Below are 16,524 nucleotides of genomic sequence, written 5' to 3' on the forward strand. Positions count from 1 at the left end.
CCAAAGAGTTTATCACTTTTTTATTATTCTATGGTTTTCCCCACAGCCCCGGATTATAACCGCTGGTCTGTCTCCCTTTCCTCTGGACTATGCACTCCCCTGAGCCAAGCTAGAGCAAGCGCCCCTCTGGAGTCACCTGGACCAGGTTTGAATCCGGCTCCACAACTTACTAGCTGTGTGACCTTCGTTTAAAAACTGGGCTTCTCTGGGCTCTCCTCTGGAAAGTGGCTAAGTAATGTCACAGACCTGATGGGGCTGTGGAGGGACAGAATCTGATCAGGCAGATTAAGTGCTTGGCCTTTATTTTGTCAAGCCTCAAGGTTCTGTTTCTCAACAAATCTTTGGTGAGCAGTAGGAATTTGGCGACAGTGTCCAGAACTGGAGTCGGGAGCTTTGACTTCCAGCCCTGAACGGCCGAGTGACCTTGGCCAAATCCTCCTCCCCTTTTCAGGTCGCAGGTCTGGGGTCTGAGCACAGACGGAGTTTATCCTGGCGAGGCCCCTCCCGGTTGGTGACATTCTAAGATTCCAGGAGCGAATGACTTGGGGGGTGGAGGGGGGGGGGGAGGGGGGACGGGGGGAGGCGGGACGAGCCCGATTGGGCCCCGCTCGCCACGTGTCCGGCCCGGGAGCCGAGGACTGTCCTCCCGGCCCGCCCCTGCGCTGCGGCTGCTGCTGCTAACGGGCTCTGACCCAGCGAGCTCCGCGTCCGCGCGTCCGCCTGCTCGTCTGTCTGTCCGCTACAGGAGGCTTCCGCCGCGCGGTGAGTAGGTTGAGGTAGGAGATGGGATCGCTCCAGTCGACTCCCACCCCTTCCGGCGGGCTGCAGGGGTGCGGGGGGCGAGCCATAAATGCCCAGTCATCGCTGACCCACGCCTGCCGCCGGCCCCGGGGAGGGGCGCGGGATGTGGGGGGCCGCGGGGCCCGGGAACCCGAGGGCGCGGGAACCCGAGTGGGTCGCGGGCAGGGCTCGTCTGGGGCAGCTCAGTGGAGCAAATCCACTGCCGCAGGCGGGGAAGCGGAGGCGGACGGCGGGCGGGCTGCGGAAGGGAAGGGAAGAGAAAGGAGGGGAGGGGGAGGGAAGGGAGGGCCGGCTCTGCAGAGGGTGTGGTGGAGGGGCGGGGGGCACCTGGGCCGGGGCCACGCAAGCTGCTGGCCGTGCTTTGAGGGACTGAAGCGACTCTGAAGGCCCGGGGCTGGAAGCAGCTGGACGGAGGACGGACCCGCAGGGAAGGGTGTAGCTGAAGCCGAAGACTGAGGGCATGAAGAGTCCGACCCTGGGCTGCACCTGAAGTGGTGGTCGTTGGGGCAGGGCTCTTCGTGTGCCGACGGATGGGGGACCGGCTGTCCACACCTCAGGGCCCTAGTGGACCCTCCCGCCCTCTTGGGGCCACTCCTCGCCTCTAAAGGAGACTCCCAGCTGGGCTGCAGGGGCCTTGTGATGGGCCAGAGGCCCCACCCTTCTTCCTGCTCCCCCTCAGCCCAGTTTCGGCCTTTCCAAAGCTTGGGGGCGTCAGATGACTCCGCAGATGCTAGCATGGGAGTGAAATACCCTGAGTCGGAATCCCAGCTCCACCAACAACGTGCAGTGTGACCTTGAATCCCTAGCTTTCCCTTTCTGAGCCTCAGTTTCCTTCCTCAAGTCCAGAGCTGATAAACCCAGCCTCTCAGAGGAAACAATGGCTGTGAAAATTGATTTATCTGTCAGCTGCAAGGAATGATTACAGGTTTGGGAAGTCTTGATTACAGGCCTGGGAAGCCTGGCCTACCCAGCTAGGCCGTGCAAGGGGATGGGGTGGGGGGGTCGTTTGGGAGGATCCACCCTTTGCTTCCTCCCTCCCCCTCCTTTTCTCTAAACTCTGGTGGGTCTTCCCCAACAATACCAAATTTGGACATACGGCTCCTGGGTTTGTAAAAGAACTCTGGTTTCCCCGGTCCGCCCTTTTCCCTCACTTCCCCTTCCTCCCCTCTACCCAAAGCACACCTTAAACCGCCCGCCCCACTGACCCAAATGGGATATCGTGACCTGCTTAGCCCTCCCTTTGGAGGTGAATGACTGCCCAGTTTCAGCTGCCATGGACCCTGCCCCCTCTGGCTGGCAGGCCCTGTGCCATGGCAGAGGGCACTGGCCTAGGGGCCAGTGGAAAGCTGGGTCACAGTTCCAGGTGCCAGGGGTCCTTGGGCAAGCCCCTTCCTTCTCTGTGCTTTAGTTACCATTCTGTAGCAAAGTCTGCTGAACTGGCTGACCCCTTGCAGTGCTGGCGTTCTAGGATTCAACTGTTCTAAGATTTAGGATTGTGGGAGTAGGGTGGGGCAGAGGCCTCTATCCCCCTATGCAGCTGTGACAGTCACTCACCCATCTTTCTTTGCCTTCCACTCCTTGTTCCCAAGGCGCGGGCTGCTGGGATACAGAAAATATTTGTGGTTTCCGGGTAAGGGTCACAGCTGTTGCTGGGGCAGACTGTGGATGTGAATGTGCAGAGGAGGGGGCTGCCCCTGGGAAGTCAGGGACCTGGCCTCTTGGGGCTTGTTCCTGGGACAGGGTCGGGGAGCTCTGCAGTGTTGGGTAGCCGCCAGCATCTGGAACATCTGCACTGCAGCACCAGAGGGAGCCCTGGGCCACCAGGCTCCAGCCACACCCGGTCCCAGCCTCTGCCCTGCCACTACCACCTGGAGCCCTGGGGACACGCCTACCCCTCTGAGCCTTAGTGCCTGCCTCTCTAGAGGGACAAGAGCTGTGCCCAGGGCACCCAGCTGGTAAAATGGGTTGGAGTTGCCTGGCTCTTCTTCATGGCCATTCTAGAATTTTCCAGGGACGTCCAGTAGTGTCACCAGCCTCACCCCACCCAACCCCTCCAAGATGCTTCCTGGGTGGGGACAAAGCACAGGATGTGGTCTCTACCTTGATTTTCAAGCAAGCATGTCCCTCTACCTCCCTCTCAAAAGAGGAGAGGAAGTCTTGGGTGAGGGTGCCTTTTTTCATCCTTTTAAACTTCTTGGTTTGGAATCCAGCCATACTCCCTTTCCTCCTGGGGTTGAGAACCCTCCCCACTCACCCCACCCCCAGACTGGCTAAGGAGGAGTGCCTGTCCTTGGGTTCTTGGAGCCTCAGATCTCCTACCTGTAAAATGAGGATGAGGTTGATAGCCCCCTCATGAGATTATAAGATGGGAGATGTGAAAAAGTGCCTTGTAAACTGTGGAGTGCCCTGCCCAGAGAACCAGGTGCTACTGTGGTGTGGTGCCACAGAAGGGTGTGGTGCTTGAGAAAGCAGGTGACCCGAGCCTCAGGTTCCTCATCTGCAAAACGGGTGTCCTTGTAAATAATAGTAAAATAGTCACTTCTATTATTTATGGAACCCTTCTAACTTACCAGGCCTTGGCTGAACCCTATGTTAGATGCTGTTACCATGCCCATTTTGCAGATGTGGAAACTCAGCCCTCAAAAGTTTAGGGTAGAAAGAATATTAAGACTTACATAGGGTGTCCTGTGTGCCAGGGCGTCTTCTAAGCACTAGATATGTCTTAATTCTTTTCACGCTCACCACAACTCCCCTGAGGTGAGCATAATTTTTATCCCCCATTTTACATTTGAGGTTAAGTACGTGCCCAAGGCCACACAGCTCCTAAATAACAGGTCAGGCTCCGATCTCAGGCAGTCTATGCTTTGCTGTCTCTCACAAAAGTGACCTGAGCATTCCAACCCAGGCCAGTCCAACTCCAAACCCGGGGCCCCTGGATCATATCCTGGGGCCTTGTCCTGCCTGAGGATCAATGATTCTGGGTCAGGAGAGGGAAAGACTCTGCTCTCTAAGAAACCCTAGTGCCCTCAGCTGGGGGGGTGTGCCTGGGCACAGGGCCAGGAATGGTATTTACTCTGGCTTCATTAAAGGCAGGTCCTGGAGGGCGGAGGGGCTGCTCTTTGGTGTCTCCCTGCAGACTGGGGGAGGAGCCATCAGGAAAGGGGAAAGGGAAGGGTCTAGATTTTGTAGGCCAGGGGCCTCCAAAGTGAGGTACATACAACCTGGGAGACACTAAGATGATTTTCTGGGATGCCGGAAGAAACTGTTAGACTTCTTACTATATATGCTTTTAATCTTATGCTTAAAAAAGTATATGTTTGTTTATCATGATGAATGATCATTTTTTTTCTTTTGTTACTGGTGGTGTATAGGATCAAAAAAATTATCAGATCACTGCACAAAAATTTGTCAGTTTCGTTGGGGTGGGAGATTCGTCTGTCTCATTGTCTGTTCTACCCCCAACTCCTGCCAATAGGCATGCAGGAGGCGCTCAATAAATAGGATTTGAAAAGTGAGCCTCTGCTTAATCACTAATTTTCCTTATGAGCTGGGCAAGTTACTTAACCCCTCAAGTTATTTCCTCTCCTGGCTGTATAATGAGTCTGAAAACCAGTAGGCAAGGTGATTCCTTTTTATTCTGTGATTTTTCAAGGGAGTCACTAAAGAAAGCATGAAAACCACTCAGTACCTTTCACTCAACAGTCCTTATGAACCACACTTAGTAGTAAGGGTACATTAAGGAAGCATATACAATAATTTTAAAGAAAAGGTAAAATCATCCTTCAGATATAAAAATGATCATGTGCTAAAGATTTTATTCTACTCAATAATCAGTGACTGGACCAGGCAGATGTTAGAACCAGCTCAGAAGAGAATCAGCAGATGCCTCTATATTGAAAGGAATGTACAAATGGAGGCAAACTTGTTTTTCCACCAGAGGTGGGGGAAGGGAAGGGAAGTCCACTGAACCTTTATCAGATAGGACAGAATGAGCATGTCTCTAAGGATTATCGTGCATTTTTACAGATTTTTTTTTTTCTCACAATACCTTGGAGACAAGCAGCCTCCATCTAATTGAGGAATGATAAATCCACAGTGGTGGACCCAAGCCACTCACGAGTAGATGGTTTTAGAGTCACACTGTGGTTCAGAGGTGGGAGACATCCCTCCTGGCTTCCTAGAAAAGTTAGCAGAATCACCTAGGAAAGTTTTCAAAAATTACCAAAGCCCAGGCTTCATCCCTGGCCTGTTGAATCTCTGGGGGTGGCCTTATGTGTTGGTAAGTTCGAAACACTCCCCAGGTGGTATTAATAAAGCCAGAATTGAAAAAGCACCGGTATTGATGCTAGAAGGCTGGTTAGAAAATGCCAGTGGAAGAGATTCCTGGTTTAGGGGGGAGAGGGTGTGGTAGTGGGTGATGAGGAGGAAGGCGAGGGCAGACAAATCAGGAAGGGTGTTAGGGGCCGTGAGTGCAGAGCTCAGAGGGCCTGGATCGAAGGGGGGCCGTTGGAGGTGAGTGGGCAGAGTCCCTCCGGCACTCCTGGGGCGCAGAGGTCTGGGTGATTTTTTTTTGCATGATCTTCCAGGTTATTTATAAAATTTTTCTCAATTTGCCCTTACCCCCCACACCTGATCTCACCCCCTAATACTCAACATCTCCTCCCTCCTCTCAAAAGTACACTCTATTCCACCAAAGCCCACAGGCTACATTTTGAGAACAGAAATGCTTTTTCTTATGCCGGTGTTTCTTCTCCCCTCTTTCTTCTCCTTCCTCTGCTTCATTCCATCGAGTCCAAACTTTTTTTTTTTTTTTGGTTGCAGCAGGCGGGCTCCTTAGTTGCATCATGTGAACTCTTAGTTGCGGCATGCATGTGGGATCTAGTTCCCTGACCAGGGGTCGAACCCGGGCCCCCTGCATTGGGAGTGCAGAGTCTTAACCCCTGTACCACCAGAGAAGTCCCGAGTCCAAACTCTTGATTGTGTACTTCTATCAGCCCTAATATGCATCTTTAACTTCATATATGTATAGCAGACATCAACAATGGAACATGAAAGGACAAGATCAATTTAGAAAGTTGTAATATTCTCATTCTGCACCCCAGTGGATCGTTGTGCCCAGTACCCCACTTTGGAGACCACGGCTGTAATAACGGTGATTGTGATAACAGAAGCTACCACTTACTAAACATTTACTCTGAACCTGACCACGCTAAGTATTTTACCTGCCTTACGTCATTGAATCTTCACAAAAACCTTATGAGATTATCATTTCTGAGATGAAGAAACTGAGTCAGGAATGATGTAACTCACCCAAGGTCATGAGCAGTCAGGATTTGAACTCAGGCCATGACTGCAAAGCCCGCATTCTTTATTACAGTGCCACCCTGACTCCTTTGTAAATGTTTGGGACTTCGTATGCATCTTGTAGATGTGGAAATTGAGATTCATATTTAGGTAACTTACAAAATTACTAATTGCTGGGGAGCCGAGCTGTGACTCAGTCCTTTTGCAGGACTTGGACAAGACCTTCTGTCTGGCTCTCGGTTTCCCCAATGCTATAGTTAGGCAGTGGTGGTTGAGCCAGCCCTGGTATTCTCTACCCCAGAGTGTTCCTTCTGGAGCGAGTCCTGATTGCTTGCAGCCTAAAGGACTAAGGCAGGAGGTGGCCAGAGCAGCACAAGGCCACCAGGCAGCTCTATCCTTGAATGGGTTTCTGGCAAATGGGTTTCTGGAATGATTTGCCATCATGAGCCTTCATGGAAATCCAGGTCCAAAGAGATTCAGGGTTCCTGAGAAGAGAGAGGCACTGGTGTATAGTGACCATACCTGCCAGTCTTGAGAAGCTGTTTCAACCAAGATGGTGAAACTTGCCTCTTGGGGGTGGGGTGGGAATAGAGAGGAGTCCTGTGGCCTTGGGGGAGAACTCTCCTAGGACTGATATTCTGAGATTTTGCTGTGAAAATCCCTGGTTGATACCTACAAAAGCCTCTCACATCCACTCTGGGTTTTCCCAGAGAGGGAGTGATATTATCCACATTTTGCAGATGAAGAAACTGAGGTCTAGAGAGACAACCTGGCTTGTCTGAGGTTACAGAGGGGCAGGCTGGGAACCAGAACCTGGGTCTTTTCCTTCGGCCTCTTCCTAACGTCCCTGTTATTACCCGGGGGTGGGATGCAGGGATGTCAGCCATTGTCTGGGCCTGGCAAGTCACTCATCCTCCCTGAGATGCCTTTACTTCATCTAGAAAGTGAGGGGCTTGGAAGTGATGGATTGTTAAGGGCCCTCTGGGGTTCTGAAACATTGGATATAAAACATTTGTTCAGGCAACCTGAGAAGTGTGGTCTGGGTCGCCCTGGGAAGGATCAGAGCCCCTCGTAAAGCCGGGGTAGATGGCGCCTCTGTGATTACCTCCAGAGCTTCCCTGAAGCCTCAGAGGAGGGGCTCTGGGAGCTTGGCCCCCCTGAACTGCAATCAGAACATCTAGTTCTGGAAGTTTGCTTTCCATGTATACACAAGACGTGCACTCACAAGAGGCACATATAAACTGCTCTCAGAGCTGAGAGTATTTTCCCAAAGACTCGGAGGCCCCTCCTCTGAGCCGTCCAGATGGGCCTGGGCTGCTGCCAGCAGCTGAAGTTTCCAGCAACAAGGCCAAAGGAAAATGCATCGAGGCTGGAGGTGCAGGTGACGGGCCTCAGCTGACTTCCTGGGCCTCATGCAGTCCCTTTTTGTCTGCTGGCCTTGGAGCTCCCTCACCTTTTGCCCACACCATCCCCCAGAGCTGGGGAAACCCAGAGCTGGCTCCTGGCCAGACCCTAGGGTAGATGTGGGTTCCCGCGCTCCCCCTCGGGGGAGTTTCTATTTCCTGAGGAGAGCTCAAGTTTGTACCAAAGGGCCCCTGGTTGTCAGGGAAACAGCAGGGTTTCCGCAAGTTCTGCTGTCAGCTCGCCGCGGTTACAGGCAGATCACTGCCCTCTGCTCTTCACTCCCAAGCCCATCATGTCACGTCTGTCTGCTGACTGTAGTTTGGGGGACTTATATGCAGGCAGTGGGGACATATGGGTAAATATGACAAAGCCCTGTCCTCAGAAAGTCCCCCTAGCACACTGAATGCCACCATTTACTGAGAACACATCTCTGCCTGGCCTTGACATAAGTTGGGTCTCATCCTCCAACTCTCCAAGGCAGGAAGGGGAAAGCCCCAATTCTGTACTTAAGATAACCTTGAATTCAGAGATGAGCAATGTGCCCAAGGTCACATAGCTAGTAAGTGACAAAACGGACTTGAATCCAGGTCTGTCTGTCTGACTCCAAACCTATGTTCTCCCTGCTGTGTCACATGTCTCCTGTGGCCCCAGAGTGAGAGCAGGATTATGGACTGAGATCAGGGGCTGATTTCCCCTCAGTGTTTTTTTTTTTGGCGGGGTGGGGTAGGGTTGATGGTATGTGAAGAACTGGAGAACATTGAGGTTACGCATCTCCTTTGTTTCTACCCTCTGTTCTAGTTCAGTTCCTTGTAGCTCTTACTGGATATAAGTCTGATAGAGTTTGTAATTTTTACTTTTAAAAAGTAATACATAGACATGGTTTAAAAAGATCAAATTGTGCAGTCCTGACTACAATGGACAGCACTGGTCCTTCCTTCTCCTCTTATCCCAAGAAGATTGTGGCTCTCCGTCTCTGCTCCTGCAGAGAGCTCTCAGTAGCCCACCCGCTCCCCCTTCTCTTCCCCTTTCCAAAGCAGCAACGTCCCTTTTTACATTTCTTTTTAGATAAGATATCTTTGTTTCTTATTCCTTCACTGCAGACCCTGTGTCCTGACACCCCTTTCAGTGAGGTCGTGTGTCCTGTTTGTTCAGTTCCCCACCCTCACCCATGATCTGTCCCATCAGAGAAAAACCCAAGTCTTTACAGTGGCCTTAGGCACTGGTCCCTTGATGCCGCGTCTTACCAATGTCCCCACCCCACTCCCTGCCGCCATATCAGCCACACTGAGCTCCTTGACCTCACTGCCTTCAGGTAGCCACGTGGTTCAGGAGGCCTCTGGCCACTCCACCTGAGATCACACCCCTTGTCACTCTCTCCCAACCAAGCTTCATCTTTTCTCCTTAGTTTTTATCATATGTTTGTTATCCTTCCGCATTATAGACGAAGCTCCAGAAAAGCACATGTTTTAGAAAGTCTCTTTTATTTACTGATATATCCTCAGTGCCTAGATCAGTGCCTAATAGGAGTAGATGCTAAAGAAACCATAGCCCATCAGATATTTGCAACAGGTGACCCAGAGCCCCTTGAGGGTGCCCATCTACAGACTGTTAAGCCCTGAATTCTGGAACTGTTCTTGGTGACTTGGAAAGAGAGCATGCGTGGTGCAGACGGCATGGACCCTGGGATCTAGACTTTGTTGAATTCAGGGTCTTTTTTTAATTTAAGTATAGTTGATTTACAATGTCGTGTTAGTTTCAGGTGTACAGCAGAGTGATTCAGCTTTTTCAGATTCTTTTCCATTATATGTTATCACAAGATATTGAATGTAATTCCCTGTGCTATGCAGTAGGTCCTTGTTGTTTATTTCATATATAGTGAATTCAGTTTTAAGCTGTATGATCTTGGGCAAATTATTTAACCTCCCTGAACCCCCATCCTCAGTTTCCTCCTCTATAAAAAAGGGGAATTTGACTCCAGGAAGGCTTGCTGTGAGGATTAAGTGAGACAGCATCTGGGAAAGTGCCCTGCATGGCCTGGAGGAATCGTGCTGGTTAGTGGTCGTGCCCTTTCCCTCTTTCTAGTTCTCCTGGTTCCAAGAGTCTTTCCCATCCTGGTGTGAGCATCTGGACACTGGCTAGTCCATCCATTATCCTCCAAAAACTGTGCCTGGCCCTGAGCTGGGTCTTTGGGTGTGATTGAACCTGAAGGGCTGGAGGCAGCAGGAAAACAGCAGCGGGAGCACACTCTCCCTTGAAAGGAATGAGGCTGAGGAAATTTAGGGGAAAGAATGGAGGGAATCACAGTGCAGAGGAATCTCATGGCATTTCTTTTTTCTCCACAGTGTTTTCTGCTGCAGAACCCGAGACCATGGCCAAACTAGCACAGGTAAGGAGCCTTTCCCCTCCTATAGTACTTCCCCTGGGCTTGGGCTTCTCCTAGAGTCACTGGGCCTGCAGCACAGATCCCTGGTATCTTCAGTTAGAAAGGAGCTGGGGAGGTTCTCAGGCTTTGCTTACTCCTATTATAAGTCACAGCTCTTTCAGATGCAAGTAACCAATGACAACACACAACATCCTAAGCAGAAGGGAGGTGTATTGACTCACATGACTGAGAAGCCCAGGGCTTCAGGTCTGGCTGGATCCAGGGGCCCACGTGATATTGTCAGGATTCTGCCTCCGTGAACCGGGCCTCCTCTGGGTGGCTTCATTCTTGGACACATTCTTCCTTAATTGTTCATACTAGCCATCAGCAGCAGCTCTAGGCTTCCATTCTGCTTCCTGGGCAGCGTGCAGGATACAACATAATTTATACCAAACGATTCCAGGGTAAGTCTTGGGATTGGTTTTCATTGGCTGGGCCTGGGTAACTTGAGTCCAGGCGGTAGAGCTGGTCCCACCTGAACTGCCTGGCCCAAGAGTGGTTCCCCCAGGAAGAGAGACAGATGCTGGATAGGTAAAAGCATTAGAGGGTCCTCTCTGCTCTGGAGGTGGATTTGGGTCCTCTCTGTCACATGCATTTGGGATTAAGTTTCCCTGGCTTGGGAGACACCAGTCTTTCATGCTGTCTGAGTGCTTTGCTGGGCTGTGGAGTTTGCGGTGTATCAGAGCTTTTACTCCTGTGTGTGGCCAGGATTAGGTTCTGTCCTTGGTCAGAGCTAGGTGTTGTTCTAGGGTCAGGGTTTGCCTGAGAGTGATCCCTGTTGGCTGGCCTTAGAGAAAAAGACGTGGTCACTGCAACAGTGGGGTTGAAAAGGGAGAATAAAACAAAGGGACCCCTGACTTGGCCCCTTTGGTCCCTCATGTCGATCATAGAGCTAGTGGCGACAGACATAATACAGGAGCTGTGTGTTCTTGGGTGAGTTCTTTACCTTCTCTGCGACCCCAGTTTCCATTATGAGGTGATTGAGCTCAGTGATAACTAAACTTTGTCCGCATCTTCATGACTTGCCACCCAATGAACAAGGGCCTTAAGGATGTCTATTCACAATTTTTGAAGAGCGCAGTGTGTTATATGATGTAGGATCAGTACTCAAAAAAGTCTTAGCCGTGGCCTGCCTGTCGGCCTCTGAGGAGCACACTTTGCACAAGTGGCCTCTCTGACCAGGAGAGAGAGTTAGTGGTTATAGACGAAGATATACCACTTCGTCTTGCTTCGTTGTTGCTACCCATTTCCCATGGGTAATCGTCCCAGAGTTACTTCCTGAGAGGCATTCGAATTGCAGGGTTCTGGATGACCCAAGCGGACAGATCAGGTCCTGGGAGACCAGGGTGGCCAGGACCTAGGGCACACATCTTTGGACTCCTGGACCAGTGCTCCCAGACCCTGCTGTCTGCCTAGCTGACCTGTGCTTTCTTGTCGCCATGGACCAGCAGCCGTAGACATCCTACAAGCGAGAGTCCTAGGATGGAAGAGCCTTAGGGGGCCCCTTATCCTGTGGGATGAGTTGGAGCCCCCATGCACAGGGCTAACGCTCTGGTGGGAGCAGGAAAGGAGCTCTGGGGGCACGCAGGTTGAGGAAATAGGAAAAGCTGCCTGGAGAGAGCTACTTGAGGAAGAACAAGGGAGCTGAGAGTGCTTTAGGTAGAGGGGATGCTGGAACAGAGGGGCAGAGGGGAGAGAACGTAGTGTGTGCAGGGCAGTAAAAGCAATTTGGATGCTTGGAGCGCAAGGGTCGGGGGAAAGAAGAAGGGGGCTGAAGACAATACAGATCTTCCTTGACCTACAATGGGGTTACCTCCCAGTAAACCCATGGTTAGTTGAAAACATCATGAGTTGAAAATGCATTTAAATCCACCTACCCCGCTGAACATCAGAGCTTAGCCTCACCTACCTTAACTGTGCTCAGAACTCTTCTATGAGGCTACTGTTGGACTAAATCATCTAACACACAGCCTATTTCATAATAGAGTGTTGACTATCTCATGTAATGTATTGAATACGGTACTTAAAGTGAAAACCAGAATGGCTGGGTACAGAATAGCCGTCATAGTGTATTAGATGACCACCCTCGTGGTCGCGTGGCTGACTGGGAGCTGCGGCTTGCTCGTGCTGCCCAGCATCATGAGAGAGGACCCTACAGCATATCGCTAGCCCAGGAAAAGGTCCAAATGTACAATTCGAAGTACAGTTTCTACTGAAAGTGTATCACTTTTTGAAAAATCGAAGTTGAATCAGTTGGGTACTTCCTGTGCTAGGGAAGAGTGAGAAAGGTCTTCCTTCCACTGAGCTGAAGTGTGTGTCTAATGCTCCCAATTATTAGCACCCCAACTCTGCTCCTGTGCACCCCTTCCCAACACACACATGCGTGCACACACGTGTACACACACACACACACACACACACAAAGGCACAGAACAAGCCACTCCCTCTTTTCTCTGGTCCAGGTCGCCCCCAGTTACTTCTACTGTGATCTCTGTGCCAGTTCTCCCTCTTTCCTTCCAGAAGGAGGGACCCTGAGGCCCAAAGTCATAAAGAAATAGTGTGGCGTCATAGAAAGGCCCAGAGGCATGGCTCTGTGACCTTCATTTCACAGGGGTGTTCTGGGTTTGAACGTGAAGGTGAGCATAAGAACGCTTAGGGGACAGGGCGAGAGTGGCAGGTGTTGGTGCCTGCAGCTCCAGGAGCTGCAGAGGGGAGGCCTGGGCCAGGCCCACTCAAGGCGGCTCTCAGGTGGAGTCCTGGCTGGGCAGCCACCTCTCTGACTCACGTGGCTTAGGTTCCCGAGCGGCCTCGGGACTCCTGCTCTAGCAGCAGCCTGGGTGGAGCCTGGGGTCCAGGCTGCTCACCAGCTGGCATCGGGGCCTGCTGAATATTTCAGGGTGGAAAGTCCTTTCTCCTCTTCTCTCCCCTCCCCTCGCGGGTACTTGAGGCCAGGAACCTGTGTGCCGGAGGAGTGGCAGGCAGTCAGGGTGAGGGGGAGAAGTGGGGACAGCTGTGCAGGTGGCACTTGGAGATGCAAATTCACCAGGTTGGTGTGAGAATGACCAATGTTGGGAAACCTGGGTGACTTGAAGGACTGTCCCTGCATCTCTAAATGTGACCAGTGCTGGGGCCCCCCTGCGCCACCCTCTCCCCATGGCTGTGATCCTGCAGGGTGCTGGGATAACTAGTCTGACAGCCTACTTATTCTTTTTATTTTTATTTTTTTAACGTCTTTATTGGAGTATAATTGCTTTACAATGGTGTGTTAGTTTCTGCTTTATAACAAAGTGAATCAGTTATACATATACATATGTTCCCATATCTCTTCCCTCTTGCGTCTCCCTCCCTCCCACCCTCCCTATCCCACCCCTCTAGCTGGTCACAAAGCACCGAGCTGATCTCCCTGTGCTATGCAGCTGCTTCCCACTAGCTATCTATTTTATATTTGGTAGTGTATATATGTCCATGCCACTCTCTCACTTTGTCCCAGCTTACCCTTCCCCCTCCCCATATCCTCAAGTCCATTCTCTAGTAGGTCTGTGTCTTTATTCCCATCTTGCCCCTAGGTTTTTCATGACTTTTTTTTTTTTCTTAGATTCCATATATATGTGTTAGCATACGGTATTTGTTTTTCTCTTTCTGACTTACTTCACTCTGTATGACAGACTCTAGGTCCATCCACCTCAGTACAAATAACTCAATTTCGTTTCTTTTTATGGCTGAGTAATATTCCACTGTATATATGTGCCACATCTTCTTTATCCATTCATCTGTTGATGGACACTTAGGTTGCTTCTATGTCCTGGCTATTGTAAATAGAGCTGCAATGAACATTTTGGTACATGACTCTTTTTTAATTCTGGTTTTCTCAGGGTATATGCCCAGTAGTGGGATTGCTGGGTCGTATGGTAGTTCTATTTTTAGTTTTTTAAGGAACCTCCATACTGTTCTCCATAGTGGCTGTGTCAATTTACATTCCCACCAACAGTGCAAGAGTGTTCCCTTTTCTCCACACCCTCTCCAGCATTTATTGTTTCTAGATTTTTTGATGATGGCCATTCTGACTGGTGTGGGATGATATCTCATTCAGACTATACTACAAAGCTACAGTAATCAAGACAGTATGGTACTGGCACAAAAACAGAAATATAGATCAATGGAACAGGGTAGAAAGCCCAGAGATAAACCCACGCACATATGGTCACCTTATCTTTGATAAAGGAGGCAAGAATATACAGTGGAGAAAAGACAGCCTCTTCAATAAGTGGTGCTGGGAAAACTGGACAGGTACATGTAAAAGTATGAAATTAGAACACTCCCTAACACCATACACAAAAATAAACTCAAAATGGATTAAAGACCTAAATGTAAGGCCAGACACTATCAAACTCTTAGAGGAAAACACAGGCAGAACACTCTATGACATAAATCACAGCAAGATCCTTTTTGTTTTTTTTAAATTTTATTTATTTATTTATTTATTTATTTATTTATTTATTTATGGCTGTGTTGGGTCTTCATTTCTGTGCGAGGGCTTTCTCTAGTTGCGGCAAGCAGGGGCCACTCTTCATCACGGTGCGTGGGCCTCTCACTGTCGCGGCCTCTCTTGTTGCGGAGCACACGCTCCAGATGCGCAGGCTCAGTAGTTTTGGCTCACGGGCCTAGCTGCTCCGCGGCATGTGGGATCTTCCCGGACCAGGGCTCGAACCCGTGTCCCCTACCTTGGCAGGCAGATTTTCAACCACTGCGCCACCAGGGAAGCCCCACAAGATCCTTTTTGACCCACCTCCTAGAGAAATGGAAATAAAAACAAAAATAAACAAATGGGACCTAATGAAACTTAAAAGCTTTTGCACAGCAAAGGAAACCATAAATAAGACCAAAAGACAACCCTCAGAATGGGAGAAAATATTTGCAAATGAAGCAACTGACAAAGGATTAATCTCCAAAATTTACAAGCAGCTCATGCAGCTCAATATCAAAAAAACAAACAACCCAATCCAAAAATGGGCAGAAGACCTAAACAGACATTTCTCCAAAGAAGATATACAGATTGCCAACCAACACATGAAAGAATGCTCAACATCATTAATCATTAGAGAAATGCAAAGCAAGACTACTTATTACTGTTGTGCAAAGACCCACATGGAAGAGAGACCGACTTGCAGCTGGCCAAGCCCGCCTCTAAGGGAGCATTTTGATCGGGCCTTGTGTCAGCTGTTAGACTTTCTGTCCTCCAGCATGGCATTGCCTCAGCTTTCAGGTGCAGCCTCTGCCCCAAATGCTGCCTCAACCACCGCACTGGGTGAGGAGGGAAGAGAGGGAGGAGGAGGAGCAGCAACAGGAGAGAAGGTGTCAGCTTACTGCTGGGACCTCTTCCCTTCTTCCTGGGGGCTCCGCTTCCATCCTTCCCCTCTCCTCCTCCTTCCCTCCTGGCCACTTACAATCCCACGATCTTGGCAACTTTGGGCATCCGCAAGAGCCCTGAAGAATCTGGGCTTGCTTTCCTGACTGTTCTTGTGTGCTCTCGGCTCCAGGCCTTTGCCATGCTGTTTCTCTGTATGAAGCCTTTTCCTTCCCTCCCCCACCCCTTGGGCCAGCTGTTGCTCATCCTTTAGGGCTCAGCTTAGCATTCCCCTCCAGGAAGTCTTCTTTGATTGCTCAGGGTATGTTCACAGTCATGTATCCGCCCGTACACCTATCCACCTAGGAAACAAATAGTGCCTAGTTGTGGCAAGCCTTGAGCTAGCTGCTGGGAATACATCAGTGAGCAAGACAGATACGCGTGGAGCTTTCTAAAGGGAGTATCTCTTTTCTGGTCTGGGTATCTGGCGTGTGTTACTCTTTCTTTCTCTGCCCAGCGGTGTGATCAGGTTGCAGGGGATTCACAGGTGGCGGGAAGAGGGCCGTGTCCCTTTCTGGTCATCCTCCCTGCCAGAACTTTAAATAGCAACCCTGCACCCACGCATGCATACCTTGGAGGAGCCAGCAACGGCTGACATAAACCAACAGAGCGTTCAAATGCCAGGCCAGGTCCTGCAGTGCAGGTGCCGGGAGACACAGGACGTGGTCGGAGGCTCATTTGCTGCCTGCCGTGCACTTCTTACTGCTCTAGGCACAGTTATGCGAGCCACCTCGCCCCTCCCATGAAGCCTGTCCTGGTTCCCTCATCCAGCTGGAATTGCCCCCCACTGTTTTCCCAAGTTGCTTTGCCTTTGTCATGGGGTATTTATTGCGAGCTCTATGCTAATTTGTGTTCTAGTCTCTCTCCTCCACTGGGTCAGAAGCTCATGAAAGTCAGGCTCGGGTCTTCTTTTTCCCTGAATCTTCAGCCCTTCGCATCGGACCTGGCACAGGCTAAGTGCCCTGTCACTGCACTGTGTGCTTAGTGCCCTGGGCTCTGGCATCCGCAGCTATCCCAGCTGTCGCTGCTCTCCGGGGCCCCATGGCTGACCCATATCTGACTTCTCTGTGAACCAACCCATTGTGCATTCAGCTTCGATGTCTAAGATTCTCTGACTCTGCCTCTCCCCGCCTTTGTCCCAAGGACCCAGCCAGCTTGTCCTCAGATGCCAGTTCATGGCTCAGTTCAC

General features: G+C 50.6%; 1 protein-coding gene across 3 annotated transcripts in view; it reads left to right on the forward strand.

Moving 5' to 3' along the window:
- Positions 1-628: 628 nt before the first annotated feature.
- The window catches only part of ANXA6 (annexin A6), a 54,462-nt gene continuing 38,566 nt past the window's right edge, over positions 629-16,524 (forward strand). For 2 of the 3 annotated variants that reach the window (XM_082455622.1, XM_082455624.1), the window contains exons 1-2: positions 629-762; positions 9,852-9,895. In XM_082455622.1, the coding sequence (XP_082311748.1) occupies positions 9,878-9,895 (18 nt within the window). In that variant the 5' untranslated portion in view covers positions 629-762; positions 9,852-9,877. Of the gene's footprint in view, positions 777-9,851; positions 9,896-16,524 lie in introns of all 3 variants that reach the window. The other variant, XM_082455623.1, reaches the window with a different exon arrangement.

Source organism: Balaenoptera physalus (genome assembly GCF_965194825.1).
Source record: "Balaenoptera physalus genome assembly, chromosome: 3".
NCBI lineage: Eukaryota > Metazoa > Chordata > Mammalia > Artiodactyla > Balaenopteridae > Balaenoptera > Balaenoptera physalus.